The following is a 13,672-nucleotide window of genomic DNA, read 5'->3' on the forward strand; positions in this document are numbered from 1 at the left end:
TTCAAATTAACCTAAGTATTAAATACACCAAAATTAAAATACCTATCATATCGTACTAAACCAAATGATATATATTCTTAAACAAGTACAAATACTCTCCACAGTACAAAAAGAAAATACAAAAGTTGAAATATACAAAATTTAATTCTAAAGCTTGCTTAACTACATTGTGGAGTTATACATGTAAATCACCAAACTCTTAGTTTTTATATAAGCAACTAATGTGAAAGTTGCCACCACATATTTATGTGAACCTACAAGTTAAATATACAAGTTGAATTCACACAAACTTCTAATTTAAGGAAAAGTACGAGGAGCTAATGGAATATTTGTACAATGTGTACAATGGAGGTTTAGGGAATATTAGAGATATAACCATTAGTGTTACATTTTTCCATCAGCTGAAACTTTTGGGATGAGTAGTATCATGACATGGTATTAGAGTTCTAGATACGGAAGGTCTTTTGGGAAAATATTTATTATCCCTAGTACTCAGATGGTTATTCTAGATAGTATAGAAGATGTTCATTTTGTAACTCAATAGCCACTAATCAAGCCACTAATCATCATGCATGTATATGAACACGAGTTGCAGTTATAACAATTCTCTAGTTTGAATATACCTAAGTCATTAACTATATATATTGTAATATAACATCTTGCATTCATAGTCAAAGCCATCGTGCATATTCAAATTCTTTAACTATTTTATTAAACTTTGAACAACTTTGACAAATAATCCTTTTTTTTTTTTAATTTTTACCAATTGTATATAGCCATAGTTTGATCACCATAAACCTAAATTCGTTTCGATTTTCTCACAATATGGATTATGTTGTTTTCATAATGTAATTTTATAAGGAAAGAAAAGTTTATTGTCTAGGTTGAACATAGTTAAATTTTTATATTTTTACTATTTTATATTTATTTCATATGATTAGTTGTTTATATTCATTATTAAAAAAATTATATAGACTAATTCGATTTGACAAAAACTCTCATAGTTAAAATTTTCAACCGATAAAATTTTTTTCTTTTTATTTTTCTAGATTCAAATTGAATATATACGTTTTAATTTGTTTATATATTTATTATATCATATTTATATATTCTTCTTTGAAAGATAAAACATAAAGAAACTGCACTCTCTCTCTCTCTCTCTATATCTTCCCCTTTATTCTTCTCCTGTTCTCCAGAGTCCTGAGAGGCTGAGACAATAACTAGAACAAGTGAATCGTACTAGTCCACGTGCGTAGACCCCTAATGTGCTGTTCAAAAGAAACAGCAGACCCAACGGTTCAAGCTCCTTCTGTCACCGTACCACACCCAACATATTCTTCTCCTTCTTATTATTATTATTATTATTATTATTATTATTAGGTGCATATTATGAAGAATATTAAAGGGCAACCCGGTGCACAAGCGTCCCGCGTTTAACGCAGGGTCCGGGAAAGGGCCGCAACCAAGGTTGTAATGTACGCAGCCTAACCTGATAATTATATCAGTGGCTGTTTCCACGGCTTGAACCCGTGACCTTGAGGTCACGTGGAGACAACTCATCCGCTGCTCCGAGGCTCCCCTTCCATATTATGAAGAATATTGAGAAAACAATTTTCAATTTGGCTGGTAATTTATTTATTTATTTATTTTTGGTGTACATTTATTTATTTTGGTATTAAGGGTGAATACCATGCTTTGTTTTGGACCAATACATGGAGTCCATTAAAACTCAATTCAGAAAAACACTACATTATGTTTGTTGGGTCGAGAAGTTGTTTGGTAAGATCTTGCTTTTTAGAGTTGTTCGTATGATTTATTTCCAATGTTTTACAATGTACAATTAATGGGTTGTCTGCTGTAACGCTGTTGAGTGTTTTTGGGTCAATTGTTGCTGAAAGTGAGAAGCAACAGCAGATTATTATCCTAATGGGCCTAATCACGGGCCTATAAAAAAGGAGGGAAGATGATCCAAAAGCAAAGGAGCGAAGAAAAAGTATAACCGAATAAAAGGCCAGGAAAAAAAAAGAAAAGAAAAGTATAATTGTTGACATAGTTGTCAGAACCGAACCGGTGATCGAACCGGTGAGGTCACTGGATCACTGAATTACTGGTTCAACCGGTGGGTTATTGGTCGAACCGGTTAACCCGGTATAATTAAGTAATTATGTAAAATTTAATTATTTTTTTTAATTATAAGTACTTTTATTTTTTTTATAAAAATAATAATTATTTTCAAATTTTAATACTTTATTAATTAATTTATATTTATTGTATTATTATATTATTATAAATAAAAACTTACATACAGTTAATTTTCATGTGAAGTTGATATTTAAAAACAGTTAGATGATTTGACAAGTTTAACTAAATATCATCTAACGATTTTCAATTATTAACTTCATATGAAGATAACTGCATGTGAGTCTTTACCTATTATTATATGCTACAATTATTTATTGAAAAGATAATATTAATAGATATCATATAATCATAAAAAGAAAAAATAAATTATGGTTAATAATTTTTTTATCTTTTTAATATATATATATATATTAATAAAATTTATAGTTAAATAAAATATAATTGATTTAAAAATGAGTGACTTTAAAATTAAAATTAATTGAATATAAGTAAAATAAAAAATTGCTATATGTATTCATTAAAAATAATATTAATATATTATATAATTATGAAAAGAAAAAATAAGTGAGTTTATAATTATTGTTAAATAAAAATATAATTAATTTAAGAATGAGTGAGTTTATAACTAAAATTAAAATAAAATAAATAAAAGTAAACTATTTGATGAAAGATATCTATATATATTATAATTTGCATATATATTAATGAAAATCAACACAGTTCAGCGGTAAAGAGAGGTTTTGATCTTTCAGTAGACAGGGGTTCGAACCCTATATTTTACATTTTGGATAATTTGCCTTTCAAACGGTTCGGTCAGACCGGTCCGATCCGGTTCTGCTAACTATGATTGTTGAGGACATGAATAAGTAATCTCTTTTACCAAAAACAAAAGAATAAGTGATCTCTTATAAGGAGGATAAAATATAATTTTTTGTCTTTAAAATTTATCAATAATTTTTTTTATTTTAATTCTTAAATTTTTTATTTGTATTAAATATATTAACTAAATTTTTTAAAAATTTAGGACCAATCAAATAATAATACATGATAACTATATCTAATTTGTTTGTATTGAAGATTGTTTCTATAAAATTTTCATTAAATTAGTCTTAAATTTTTTGAAAAATTAACTCTCATTGATATATTTGATACAATTTAAAATTTTTGGGATAAAATTAAAATAAAAATAAAATTTAGGAGTATTTTTAAATTTTTTTACAAATTTCAAAAACAAAAAATATACTATACTGCTTATAAAAATTTCATATAATCTTATCATAAGTGAGAATGCTATAACCAATTTGGTTGGTTGAGTTATTTCTAGTTACTTGACTGCTTAAATAAATATTGGGGTTCGAATTCTGCCTTATATATGTAACCATAAAAGTTTACAATTATTTATCTATAACAATATATAATGTCAATACAGAGAATTAATCCTACAATAAACTATTTCATAAAGCAAATTATAAGGACAAAATAGACATAAAATTTGTTTTGAAAAATCCAATAACTTCCCACTAAAATAAAAACAGTTTTGTTACTTCTATAACTATAATAACACATCTTCTATTGCCTCCACTCACTGCAATTTGGTTTTTACTTTTCTATATTTGTCTTGCTGTTCTGTTATTCTCCTTTCTTCAACACTCGCCTCCATCCTCTTTCATTGCCTTCATCATCCACTGCAGTTGCAAATTTCCTTCAGTTTGCAGCAGTTACTACTTTTACGCGCAACATTCACTTATATCTCTTATTCTCTTTAGTTTATTTATTATCTAATCTATATTTTCAGTCATTTCTCTGCTTTTTTAATTTATTCCCAATTTTTGACATATGAAAATAGTACTATATCACCTTTTGTTTTTATCAATTTAATGTAAAAAGAAATAATTTTTTTAGTCTTATCAATTTAATGTAGAAAGAAAACGGTTTCTTTTTATTTGATATATGTTTTTATGTTTTTTAATGTCTTTGACTATCATTGATTGAATAAAAATTTTATAAATATTTTGTTATTTTTTTAAATTTCTTTGCAATAATTTTTGTTATTTTCTAAAATATTGATTATGTAGAGTATTATATTCGAAATTTGAATACATAAATATTTACTTTGAAACTAAATTAAATTATTAATTTTATCTACCACAATATTATTTGTTTTGCATATTGGCTAAGTTATTTGATTGACATGTACATAGGACGCAAGAAAGTTCGTACCTATCAAGGATTCCTTAAAAACATTAATATGTTAATTTTCTAAACTATATAAGTATTGGATTTGATATTTAATTATATAGAGTAGTAAGTTTGACATTTATTAATTTCCTAAATTGTATTGCAAGAAAATTAATTAATTTAATATTATTCATTTGTCACATAATTAACATATAAAAGATAAAAAAACCTACACCTACTAATGGTAGAATGAAAAATTCTCACACATATTTTGTTAATTTTTTTTATTTGTAATCTATTTTACATTGGATAATATTATTTTTTATTGATTATTAGTTCGACAGATAAGACAATAAATATAGCAATATAAGAACTTTGTTAATTAATTTTTCAAATAATCTGGCGACTTAAGATAAGAATTTTGTTAATTGATTTTATTAATCTCTTTTTTATTTTTAATCTATTTTAAATTTGATAATATTATTTTTTATTAATTATTAGATTGACATATAAAATTTAAATGTGGTAAGATAAGAACTATGTTATGATTATTTTCTTCTCTTTATTTTTCTATCTCATGAGCCATGTAAGTTTTAATTTATTATTATTATTATTATTATTATTATTATTATTATTATTATTATTATTATTACTATTATTATTATTATTATTATTATATATTCTATTTTGTAACTATTTTATTTTATTAGGTTTTTTAAATTTATTTTATTGTATTGTTCTTTTACTTTAAAAATTTTAAGGCCTAACGATCTTTCGTTTAAACGATTCGAATTATATGATGAAAAAGTAGTTCAAGAGAATATAGGTTTGAATTTTAGTAATTTATTAAGTCTAATTATTATATAAAAAGTTAAAAATATTATGAACTTAAAAAATTATTTAATAATAAAATTGAGTTTGTTCAAAATCGTAGAGAGATAGAGAGAAAGAAAAAGTTAAAATTTTTTAACTAATTATAAAAATTCACCACCATCAAAACTATTAAATTTGAGTATATTATATGAGGATTAATAAGAAGCACACTAAAACCATAAATCTAAAAAATTTCTATCTCTCTTTACATAGTGTTTCACTTTAAGTAACTATTTTAAATGGATAGTATTCAAATGACAAGCAACATAATAAAAAGATTCGCATTATATTATAAAAATTAATTTCATCCTTATAATACAGTAGCATTATTTCAAAACATGTAAAATAAAATAATAAAATACACTTTAATTAATGTGCACAATAAAATAAATGTGAAACTTAGATAGTAGCAGTCAAACATGAATAGTAATGGTTGCCTTTTGTCCTAAGGTACTATATTAAATTACGACTTAATTTTTTAATTATTAATTAAAAAACATACAATTAGTATTATTTTTTATTATTTTAGTTAAAAATAATATATTTTGAGATTGTTTTTTGGGATTACTACATCAAATTTTGATAATTTGAAAAAAATAATTAAATGCTTACTTCTTTTAACAAAACTTCAACAACTCATAAAAGTTAACAGAATAGATGGTTATAAATCAAAGTGATAGACAAGATTAAAAGTTGCGATAATAATACTTGGTGATAATTAATTACGGTCGGGTTAAGAGAAGGTGGAAGGAGAAGAAAAAAAAAGAGAAATGAAAACAAGGTAATATAATAATAGCGATGAGACAATAACAAGCATGTGTATAGAGAATAATAGTAGGAGAAAGAATATTGTTTGATATAGTAAGGGGATATAATAAAAATATAAATTAATAATTTTAAAAAATAACAAAATTAAAGATAATTTAAAAGATTAAATATAAAATAAAAAAATTAAAATATTTTTTATCAATTAGAATTATGCACGAAGATAAATAGTGTTTTAAATATAAATTTTTATCTCAACTTCAAATTAGATACTATTAAAAATAAATAACTAAACTTAATAACGTTTATAAATAGTTAATTTGTAAAAAATATTTCTAAATTTTAATTTTGATTTTGTTACACATAATAACAACATAATAAATTTGTTTAATATCTTATTTAATTTAAATTTATAAATTTATACATTCTAAAAGTTAATTTGATAATTTAGGTAAAAATTTTAAATGCTTTATGTCTTACTTCTTTTAGCGAAACTTCAACAACTCATAAAAGTTAACAGAATAGATGATTATAAATCAAAGTGATAGACAAGATTAAAAGTTGCGATAATAATACTTGGTGATAATTAATTACGACCGGGTAACAAGAAGGTGGAAGGAGAAGGAAAAAATGAGAAAGGAGAACAAGAAAATATAATAATGGCGATGAGACAATGACAAGTATGTGTTTAGAGAATAATAGTAAGAGAAAGAATAGTGTTTAATATAGTAAGAGGATATAATAAAAATATAAATTAATAATTTTAAAAAATTAATGAAATTAAAGAAAATTTAAAAAATTAAATATAAAATTAAAAGAAAATAAAATATTTTTTAACAATTGAAATTATGTATGAAGATAAAGAGTATTTTGAATATAAATTTTTATCTCGACCTCAAATTAACTACAATTAAAAATAAATAATTAAACTTAATAACCTTTATAAATAGTTAATTTGTAAATAATATTTTTAAATTTTTATTTTGATTTTGTTACACATAATTTTTAACTAATAATCTTGAAGCGTTTATATAGTTATTTATATGGTCAATAAATCTGACAGTTTTTCAAAAATCGAGAAGTTATCGATAAGGAAATGTATGATGAATTATGAATAATTTTTATACTCTCCTATTTTGCTTATTAATTATTCTTATAGTTTGATATTTAAAAACAAAAAAAAAATAAGCATTCTCATTACTTATATTTTTCAGCATTTATAAAAAAATGAATGCTTTTTCATATTTAGATCCATATTTTGACATACCACTTAAAAAAGATGAAGACAAATATGAATATCCATGATATTTATATAAAAATTATCTTTTGTAAATAACTAATATGTATTTTGATTTATATATACTCTTTTTGAATCAAGATAATGTTATTATCATTATTTTTTAAATTATATATTTTTTTGATAATATATAAATCTCTTTATTGTGAGTTTTTATAATTTAATATTTTAAATTTTTTTATAATAATTTTAATTTTAATAAAATATTATATAAATAAGGTCACGTCAATATTAAAATAAAAAATACTTATCTAATAAATTTGAAGGGTAAATAATATATTAACAAAAAAATAAAATTAATTTCTTAAAAACAATAGAATCGTACCTGTTGAGCCGCTAGTTATATATAATGAAGATTGTAGTAACTATATTGGTGATTTTGATATTTTACTCGTATTTTTTTTTCTAATAAAAAGACTACAAATTTAAAAACTTGTAATTTTAAGTAATTTTACATCGTGTATTATTTCACATATAAACTATGAAGTACGGACACTTTGGTGAATTGTTATATCTATATATCGAACACATTTTATACACAATATTTTTTGGTATTCTTTCGACATGCATATTTGATGTGTCTAATTGTGTCTTAATAAAAAGTAAAAAAATTTTCTTCGAACACGCTTAGACACATTTAAATACCATCACGTGTCCAACCTTGATATATATATTTTTGAAATAAATTTAGAATAATATATTATTATTTGGACTTTGTTAGGTAGACAATGACTTTTGTGAATAATATGAACAATGGACTATAAAATTAGCCCAATAAAGTAAAAACACAATACACTCCCAAATTACCCACTAAATCTTAATATTAGGATAACTATCTGCACACATAGTAAATTGAACATCTCATATATCTATTATTCACATTGTTTAGTATTTTCATTATCTACCTATACTTTTTCTTATATTTATTAACATAAAAAATATTTTAAATATTTTATATAATTAAAATAAGATATTTAAAATAATTAAAAAGTTAATTTATATTTTAATATCAATAAAATATCAAAATATCATTACGATTTATTTAAAAAACACTTTATATTTTATATTGTATCTTATAAAATTTTAAATTTCATATGTGAATGTGTCCCATGTGCGTGTCAATGTACGTGCATCATTGGATATAAACAATGCTATAAATTATTAAAAAAGTTGATAGATATATTAATAAAAAAATTATATATTTAATGATAATTAAACGATGAGTTATGTTAAAGGTTAGTATGGTTGGTAACGAAAAAACAAGATGCAGATATGGTATTAGTACGGTGTTGGAAATTAAAGGATGAGGTTGAGAGGGCAAAACTCATATATGTTAATATTGATTGTTGTAAAGGGAATGAAATGAAATCTGTAACGCTGTTTGAGTTGCCGATTCTATCGCACACCTCAATGACCGTTTAATCGGTCATTCCATCGTGTGTTATGTAAAACCTATTTGTAAGCTCTCTCATTTCCTTCTCTCTCTTTCAAGTTTCAATCTCCCATTTCCATTCCCATTGCCTTTCCTCGCTCGCATTCTGCAACGTTACTTTCATTGCATCGTTTAGGTAATCTTCACTTTCTCTTCTTGTTTTCTTCTAGCTAGGACCGTTGATGATTTCTTGTGCGTAGATTAATTTCAATGCAGACCATTTTTGTTTATGAATTGTGTTATATAATTGATTGAGATTGTTACAAAGATGTAAAATGGTGTAGGATGGGTAGGGTAAAGCTGAAGATAAAGAAGCTGGAGAACATGAATGGGCGTCAAGCAACATATGCTAAAAGGAAGAATGGAATTATCAAAAAGGCTACAGAGTTATCTATTCTTTGTGATATTGATATTATACTTCTCATGTTCTCACCAACTGGAAAACCTTCTTTGTGTAGAGGCAGGCGAAGGTACCTTACCTACCTTCAATTCTCTTTCTACATCATCATCTATTATATCATACTTATTCACAGAAGCATCTAAAACCCTTCATGATTTGTCACAATTATGTAGTCTATAGATGTTTAAGCATTATACATGCAAAACAATATCATCTACTACCTTGGAAAGAGGCATATAATGATATGGACCAATGCTCATATAGGCAACCCTTCGTTAGACATTTCTTATTGTCTTAAAAGTATATTTTATTCAAAAATTATATTATCATTTGGCTAATTAATCATCATTCACTCCCTTTTGTTGCATGTAGTAACTTTGAGGAGGTTATTGCAAAGTTTTCTCAACTAACTCCACAAGAAAGAGCAAAAAGGTGCATAAGGCTTCCATTCATATTGAAAAAATTATTATACGAAGACTTGATTGTTGTTTATTTTATGTTAAATTATACTACACAATTTAACAAAATAGTTTCCTATGAATTGCAACAGGAAGTTGGAGAGTCTTGAGGTAGGTCAATTCTTATGACCCAATTTCCATTCTCCTCCCCCTTCCCCCTCTCTCTTCTTTTCAGAAGCATTGATTGTTGCATTACTAAGATTCTCATAGTGAATTGTGTCAATTTGAGAGTTCAGGCACTGAAAAAGACATTTAAGAAGTTAGATCATGATGTAAATATACAAGAATTTTTGGGTACAAGGTATGTTGTGCTTAGTGCTTAGATTTAACCTTTTAATCCATTAATTATAAGCTGAAACACTGAAATATTTGTTTATTTGTTATTGCAGTAGTCAAACTATTGAGGTACACAACCAAACTATGTCAATTACTATGTTCAATATATATTTATTTTTGTCATTGTTTTATCTGTCAGTACTAACTCACTTTTTGCAGGACCTAAGTAATCAAGCTAGGCTATTACAGACTCAAATTTCTGAAACACAGAAGAGATTAAGGTGCATCTAATTTCTATAGAAACAAACGTTTGTCCAACATATATGTGTTATTATAGCTACATCTAATTTAGTTTGTGTTGACTCTGCAGTCAGTGGAAGGAATTTGAAAAAATCAATAATGTGGAACAACTTGAACAGATGGAAAATTCATTGAGAGATTCAATCAATCAAATTCGAAACCGTAAGGTGTGCATCTAATGAAACAACTGAATTAATCATTTATCCTCTTAGTTTATCTTAGTCTAAAATCTTTGCTTAATGTTGCAGGAACATATTAAAAACCAACAGCTTGTGTCACTGCAATGCAATAACCAGGTAAATAATTGTTCATGTGGTAATTAATTAATATTTCCACGGTTAGACATAATACATATATATTGGTGTAACATTTTTCATTCATTTTTCATTCTTTCAGTTCAATGAAATGCATATTCCGTTTAGAATGGGTACTGAGCAGCATCTCCAACCTCTACCATGGATTGGTAATGGTGACAGCCCAAATCTAGTTTTACCTGATGACTCTAGCTTGCTTCTCCACAAGTGAGTTAGTTTTTCCAAAATAAAACATATTGAGTGCATCAATAATTATTCTTTGACAGCATAATGTGTTTAATTAACCAATTTTTCAAGGATATTAGGCATGTATTACTATATCATAAAGTCTGTTTTCTTAAGCATATGATCTCATAAAGAATGACACATAGCAGTGGATGCTGATGTCTTATTAACATAGTGAAGGTTATCCTTCTCAAGAATTCACCTAAACTTGCAGAGCTTAGATAAATTTAAGAGTTTAGTTTTGATGTGCTAACAGTATAACACGTTTTAAATGATTATCCAGTCAAATACATACATAATTGGATGTCTGCAAAACATGCCTACACTAACAATGCATCATAGAACTCAAAATATATTTAAACTCACAAGATTGAATTGCAGATATACTTTGGTTGTGTTGTTTTGTAAAAATACTTATGATATTGGTTTAATTATCAGAGATGTAGAGGGATCTGCAAGCTCATCATTTGGGAGTTATGCAAGTTACATTGGATCAAGTAGTAAAACAGATATTTCAAACTCAGGGCAAGAAAATGGTGTCCTAAGTGATTTGAGCAGCACTACTGCTCCATTGAGACTCCCATTGAATAATGGACATCAGTTTCCATACATGCCATCATACAATTTCAATTTGCTGAATGATTTCAAGTTCCAAGCAGCTCCAGAGATGAATCATCATCATAATCAGCCACAAGAAAACCATAATTTAAGTTTTCATCATCATGTCAACAATGGAAACTTTGAAGCCCCAAGGAATGCTTATGACTCCAATCACCACCACCACCATGGTTGGGCTTCCACTTCAGGGCCTTGTGCTGTTACTATGTTTGATGAGCATTTGTATGCCCAGGCAAGTTTACCTCAAGTCAACTTTGGTTCAACATAGCCAACACTATTCTTCTTTTCTTTTTTCTTCTAATTGCAGAACAAGCATCCATATCTTTTGTTACCTATATTGATACAACAGTTGTGATTATCCTTTTAATTTATACCTCTTTTTTGATGTCTTATACTTCCAACTTTGCCGTTTAGCTTCAAGTTCACTATCCTTATAAACTTCTACTTTTGTTTGAGTGCAGCAACCAAACTGATTCATCATGGATTTTGCCATCTGCCTTGTAATGAATTTGCTAAAGAATTATCAGTCACCCTTGATAACCTTAGCATCCTCAAAGATTTTTCCACAACAGATGTGTTTTTTATATGCAGACATATATAAGAAACAACAAACCAATTTTTAAAATGTGGCTTAGCTTCCTAACAGCAGGTAAGCCTAGCTTGATGTCATTTACTCACTTAGGCAATGTTTGATAATTAAGACAAGACAGGGCAGAACATTTTTTATATCTCTTGGTTTCTGTTTCTGTGTCTTGTTTCAACGATCAAACACAGCCTAATTGTGTTGAGTTAATGCTGAGGCAGAAGAATGTTACACTAGATCTTTTTAATAATTACCAATAGTAGGTTCTATTGGTGTTGTTGCTTCCACCTTGTCTCTTAGGTGTGAAGGTTACCTATGGCCTAAAGAATCACATTTCTTCTCCCTCATACAGTCAATACTTGTATATATAAGATCACATATAGCAAAAACTAGTAATTCAGTCTTCTGGATATGCATTTTTGCCCAAAACTCATCATGTATTTGCTTCTTGTAAATATGTCATTGTTCAGTTTGCTTAATAATTATCCTTACATATATAGAGGGTCACCTGCAATGGACCTAACTGAATTTGGAAACATAACACAACATACGAAAAATCTAATGTTTTGATTATGAACTCAAATATATTAGAGTTCAAATCACTCATGAGCTAATAGTGTGTTAAGTTTGAAAAGAAGGTTGTGAATGAATAAACTTTCTTGTACAAAAAAGTTCCCAACAGACTTTTCGTCCATTTGTTAGAAATTTGTGTCTTGATTTAAGAGTTTTAATCCCCACACAAGTATGAAATTGATAAGTTGTCAACAATACGTGTCGATTTGTTTTTTTTTTTTTTTTTTTGTTATAATTGGATTTGACTTTTTTTTTTTTTAGTATACAAGTTGGTAAAATGAAAGAAAAAACAAATAAATGCCATGAGAGAATTGATTTTCCATTGTTAGTAAGATTCGCTTAATAATTCAAAGATCAGTAACCCATAACTTTCTCACTTCACCAACTAATGCAGTTCAGAAGAGTCAAATTCTTCATTATTAATAAACCAAACATGAAAAAGGCATTTAAGTCAATACTTGCACAATAACATCTTTAATATATTCTACGCTTCAACGTACGTGTTCAATGTGGCTTGCTTTAAGTTAATTATAGAAATTCAGCCTATTTATTGACGTTTTGATTAAAGTTGTATGAACCCTGTCAAAATCCGTAAATCGAATATGTAAACTTTAATCAAATAATTTTTGTTAAACAAATTCACATGAAATCATTAGTCATGTGTGGTAAGCTGGTAGCACTGCACAACTTCAATATAAATTTATAAATTTATAAATGACTAAAATGAGGAAAGAAAGAAGCTACCCGTAAGTCAAGCTTGACCATATTTTTCTATCAATTTAGCTTGCATTATATATATAATTTAATTTTGATGCACCATCAATATAAAATAGTTTTATATATGTATTCAATTACATAATGCTACAATAGTAAAAATAATTACATTTTAGTGTGAATGTTCATCCAAAAAGATGGATGCAATTAGACAAATATGTATATATATATATAATGTTAACCTCTACTCCTTTAGAACGAAGAGCAAATATGAGTGAAGGTCAGCATTTTCTTAAGAAAAAGTAAATGTTAAACTTCATAGCATTTCCGATTTCTCATACATGTGTATAGAGACCAGGTTGTACAAGAATAGGGAATTCAAATTCAAGTTACAACTGAGTTTACCGAACCCAATAAAGGCAAGGGATAAAGAATAAGGATGATTTTTGTAGAATGAAATCAAGGAAAAAGATTGGCCGATTGGGGCTTTTCAATTTGTCGATGCGAATACTGGGGGAAAAAAG

The 13,672-nt window shown here is 26.5% G+C and overlaps 1 protein-coding gene across 3 annotated transcripts; it reads left to right on the forward strand.

The window, feature by feature from the left end:
* The first annotated feature begins 8,560 nt into the window (after nt 1-8,560).
* LOC112734102 (agamous-like MADS-box protein AGL30) lies at nt 8,561-12,343 on the forward strand. Of its 3 annotated transcripts, XM_025783308.3 has the most exons (12): nt 8,561-8,823; nt 8,972-9,157; nt 9,460-9,519; nt 9,638-9,656; nt 9,782-9,846; nt 9,935-9,950; nt 10,041-10,102; nt 10,192-10,288; nt 10,370-10,417; nt 10,518-10,642; nt 11,099-11,510; nt 11,740-12,343. In XM_025783308.3, exons 2-12 carry the CDS (start codon nt 8,973-8,975, stop codon nt 11,749-11,751), a joined length of 1,101 nt encoding a protein of 366 aa, XP_025639093.1. In that variant the 5' UTR covers nt 8,561-8,823; nt 8,972; the 3' UTR covers nt 11,752-12,343. The 3 variants fall into 3 exon arrangements, with proteins under 3 accessions (XP_025639093.1, XP_025639091.1, XP_025639092.1); XM_025783306.3 differs by lacking the exon at nt 11,740-12,343 and having other exon boundaries at nt 11,099-11,670; XM_025783307.3 differs by lacking the exon at nt 11,740-12,343 and having other exon boundaries at nt 8,573-8,713; nt 11,099-11,670.
* The last annotated feature ends 1,329 nt before the right edge of the window (nt 12,344-13,672 follow it).

Source organism: Arachis hypogaea, chromosome 3, assembly GCF_003086295.3.
Source record: "Arachis hypogaea cultivar Tifrunner chromosome 3, arahy.Tifrunner.gnm2.J5K5, whole genome shotgun sequence".
Taxonomy (NCBI): domain Eukaryota; kingdom Viridiplantae; phylum Streptophyta; class Magnoliopsida; order Fabales; family Fabaceae; genus Arachis; species Arachis hypogaea.

Excerpts from the sequence above, each read along its gene's own strand:
- LOC112734102 (XM_025783306.3), top strand. The coding sequence starts at position 8,973 with ATGGGTAGGGTAAAGCTGAAGATAAAGAAGCTGGAGAACATGAATGGG. Across the intron at positions 10,289-10,369 it reads ATCAAATTCGAAACCGTAAG|GAACATATTAAAAACCAACA; the intron begins GTGTGCATCTAA and ends TTAATGTTGCAG. Across the intron at positions 10,418-10,517 it reads CACTGCAATGCAATAACCAG|TTCAATGAAATGCATATTCC; the intron begins GTAAATAATTGT and ends TCATTCTTTCAG.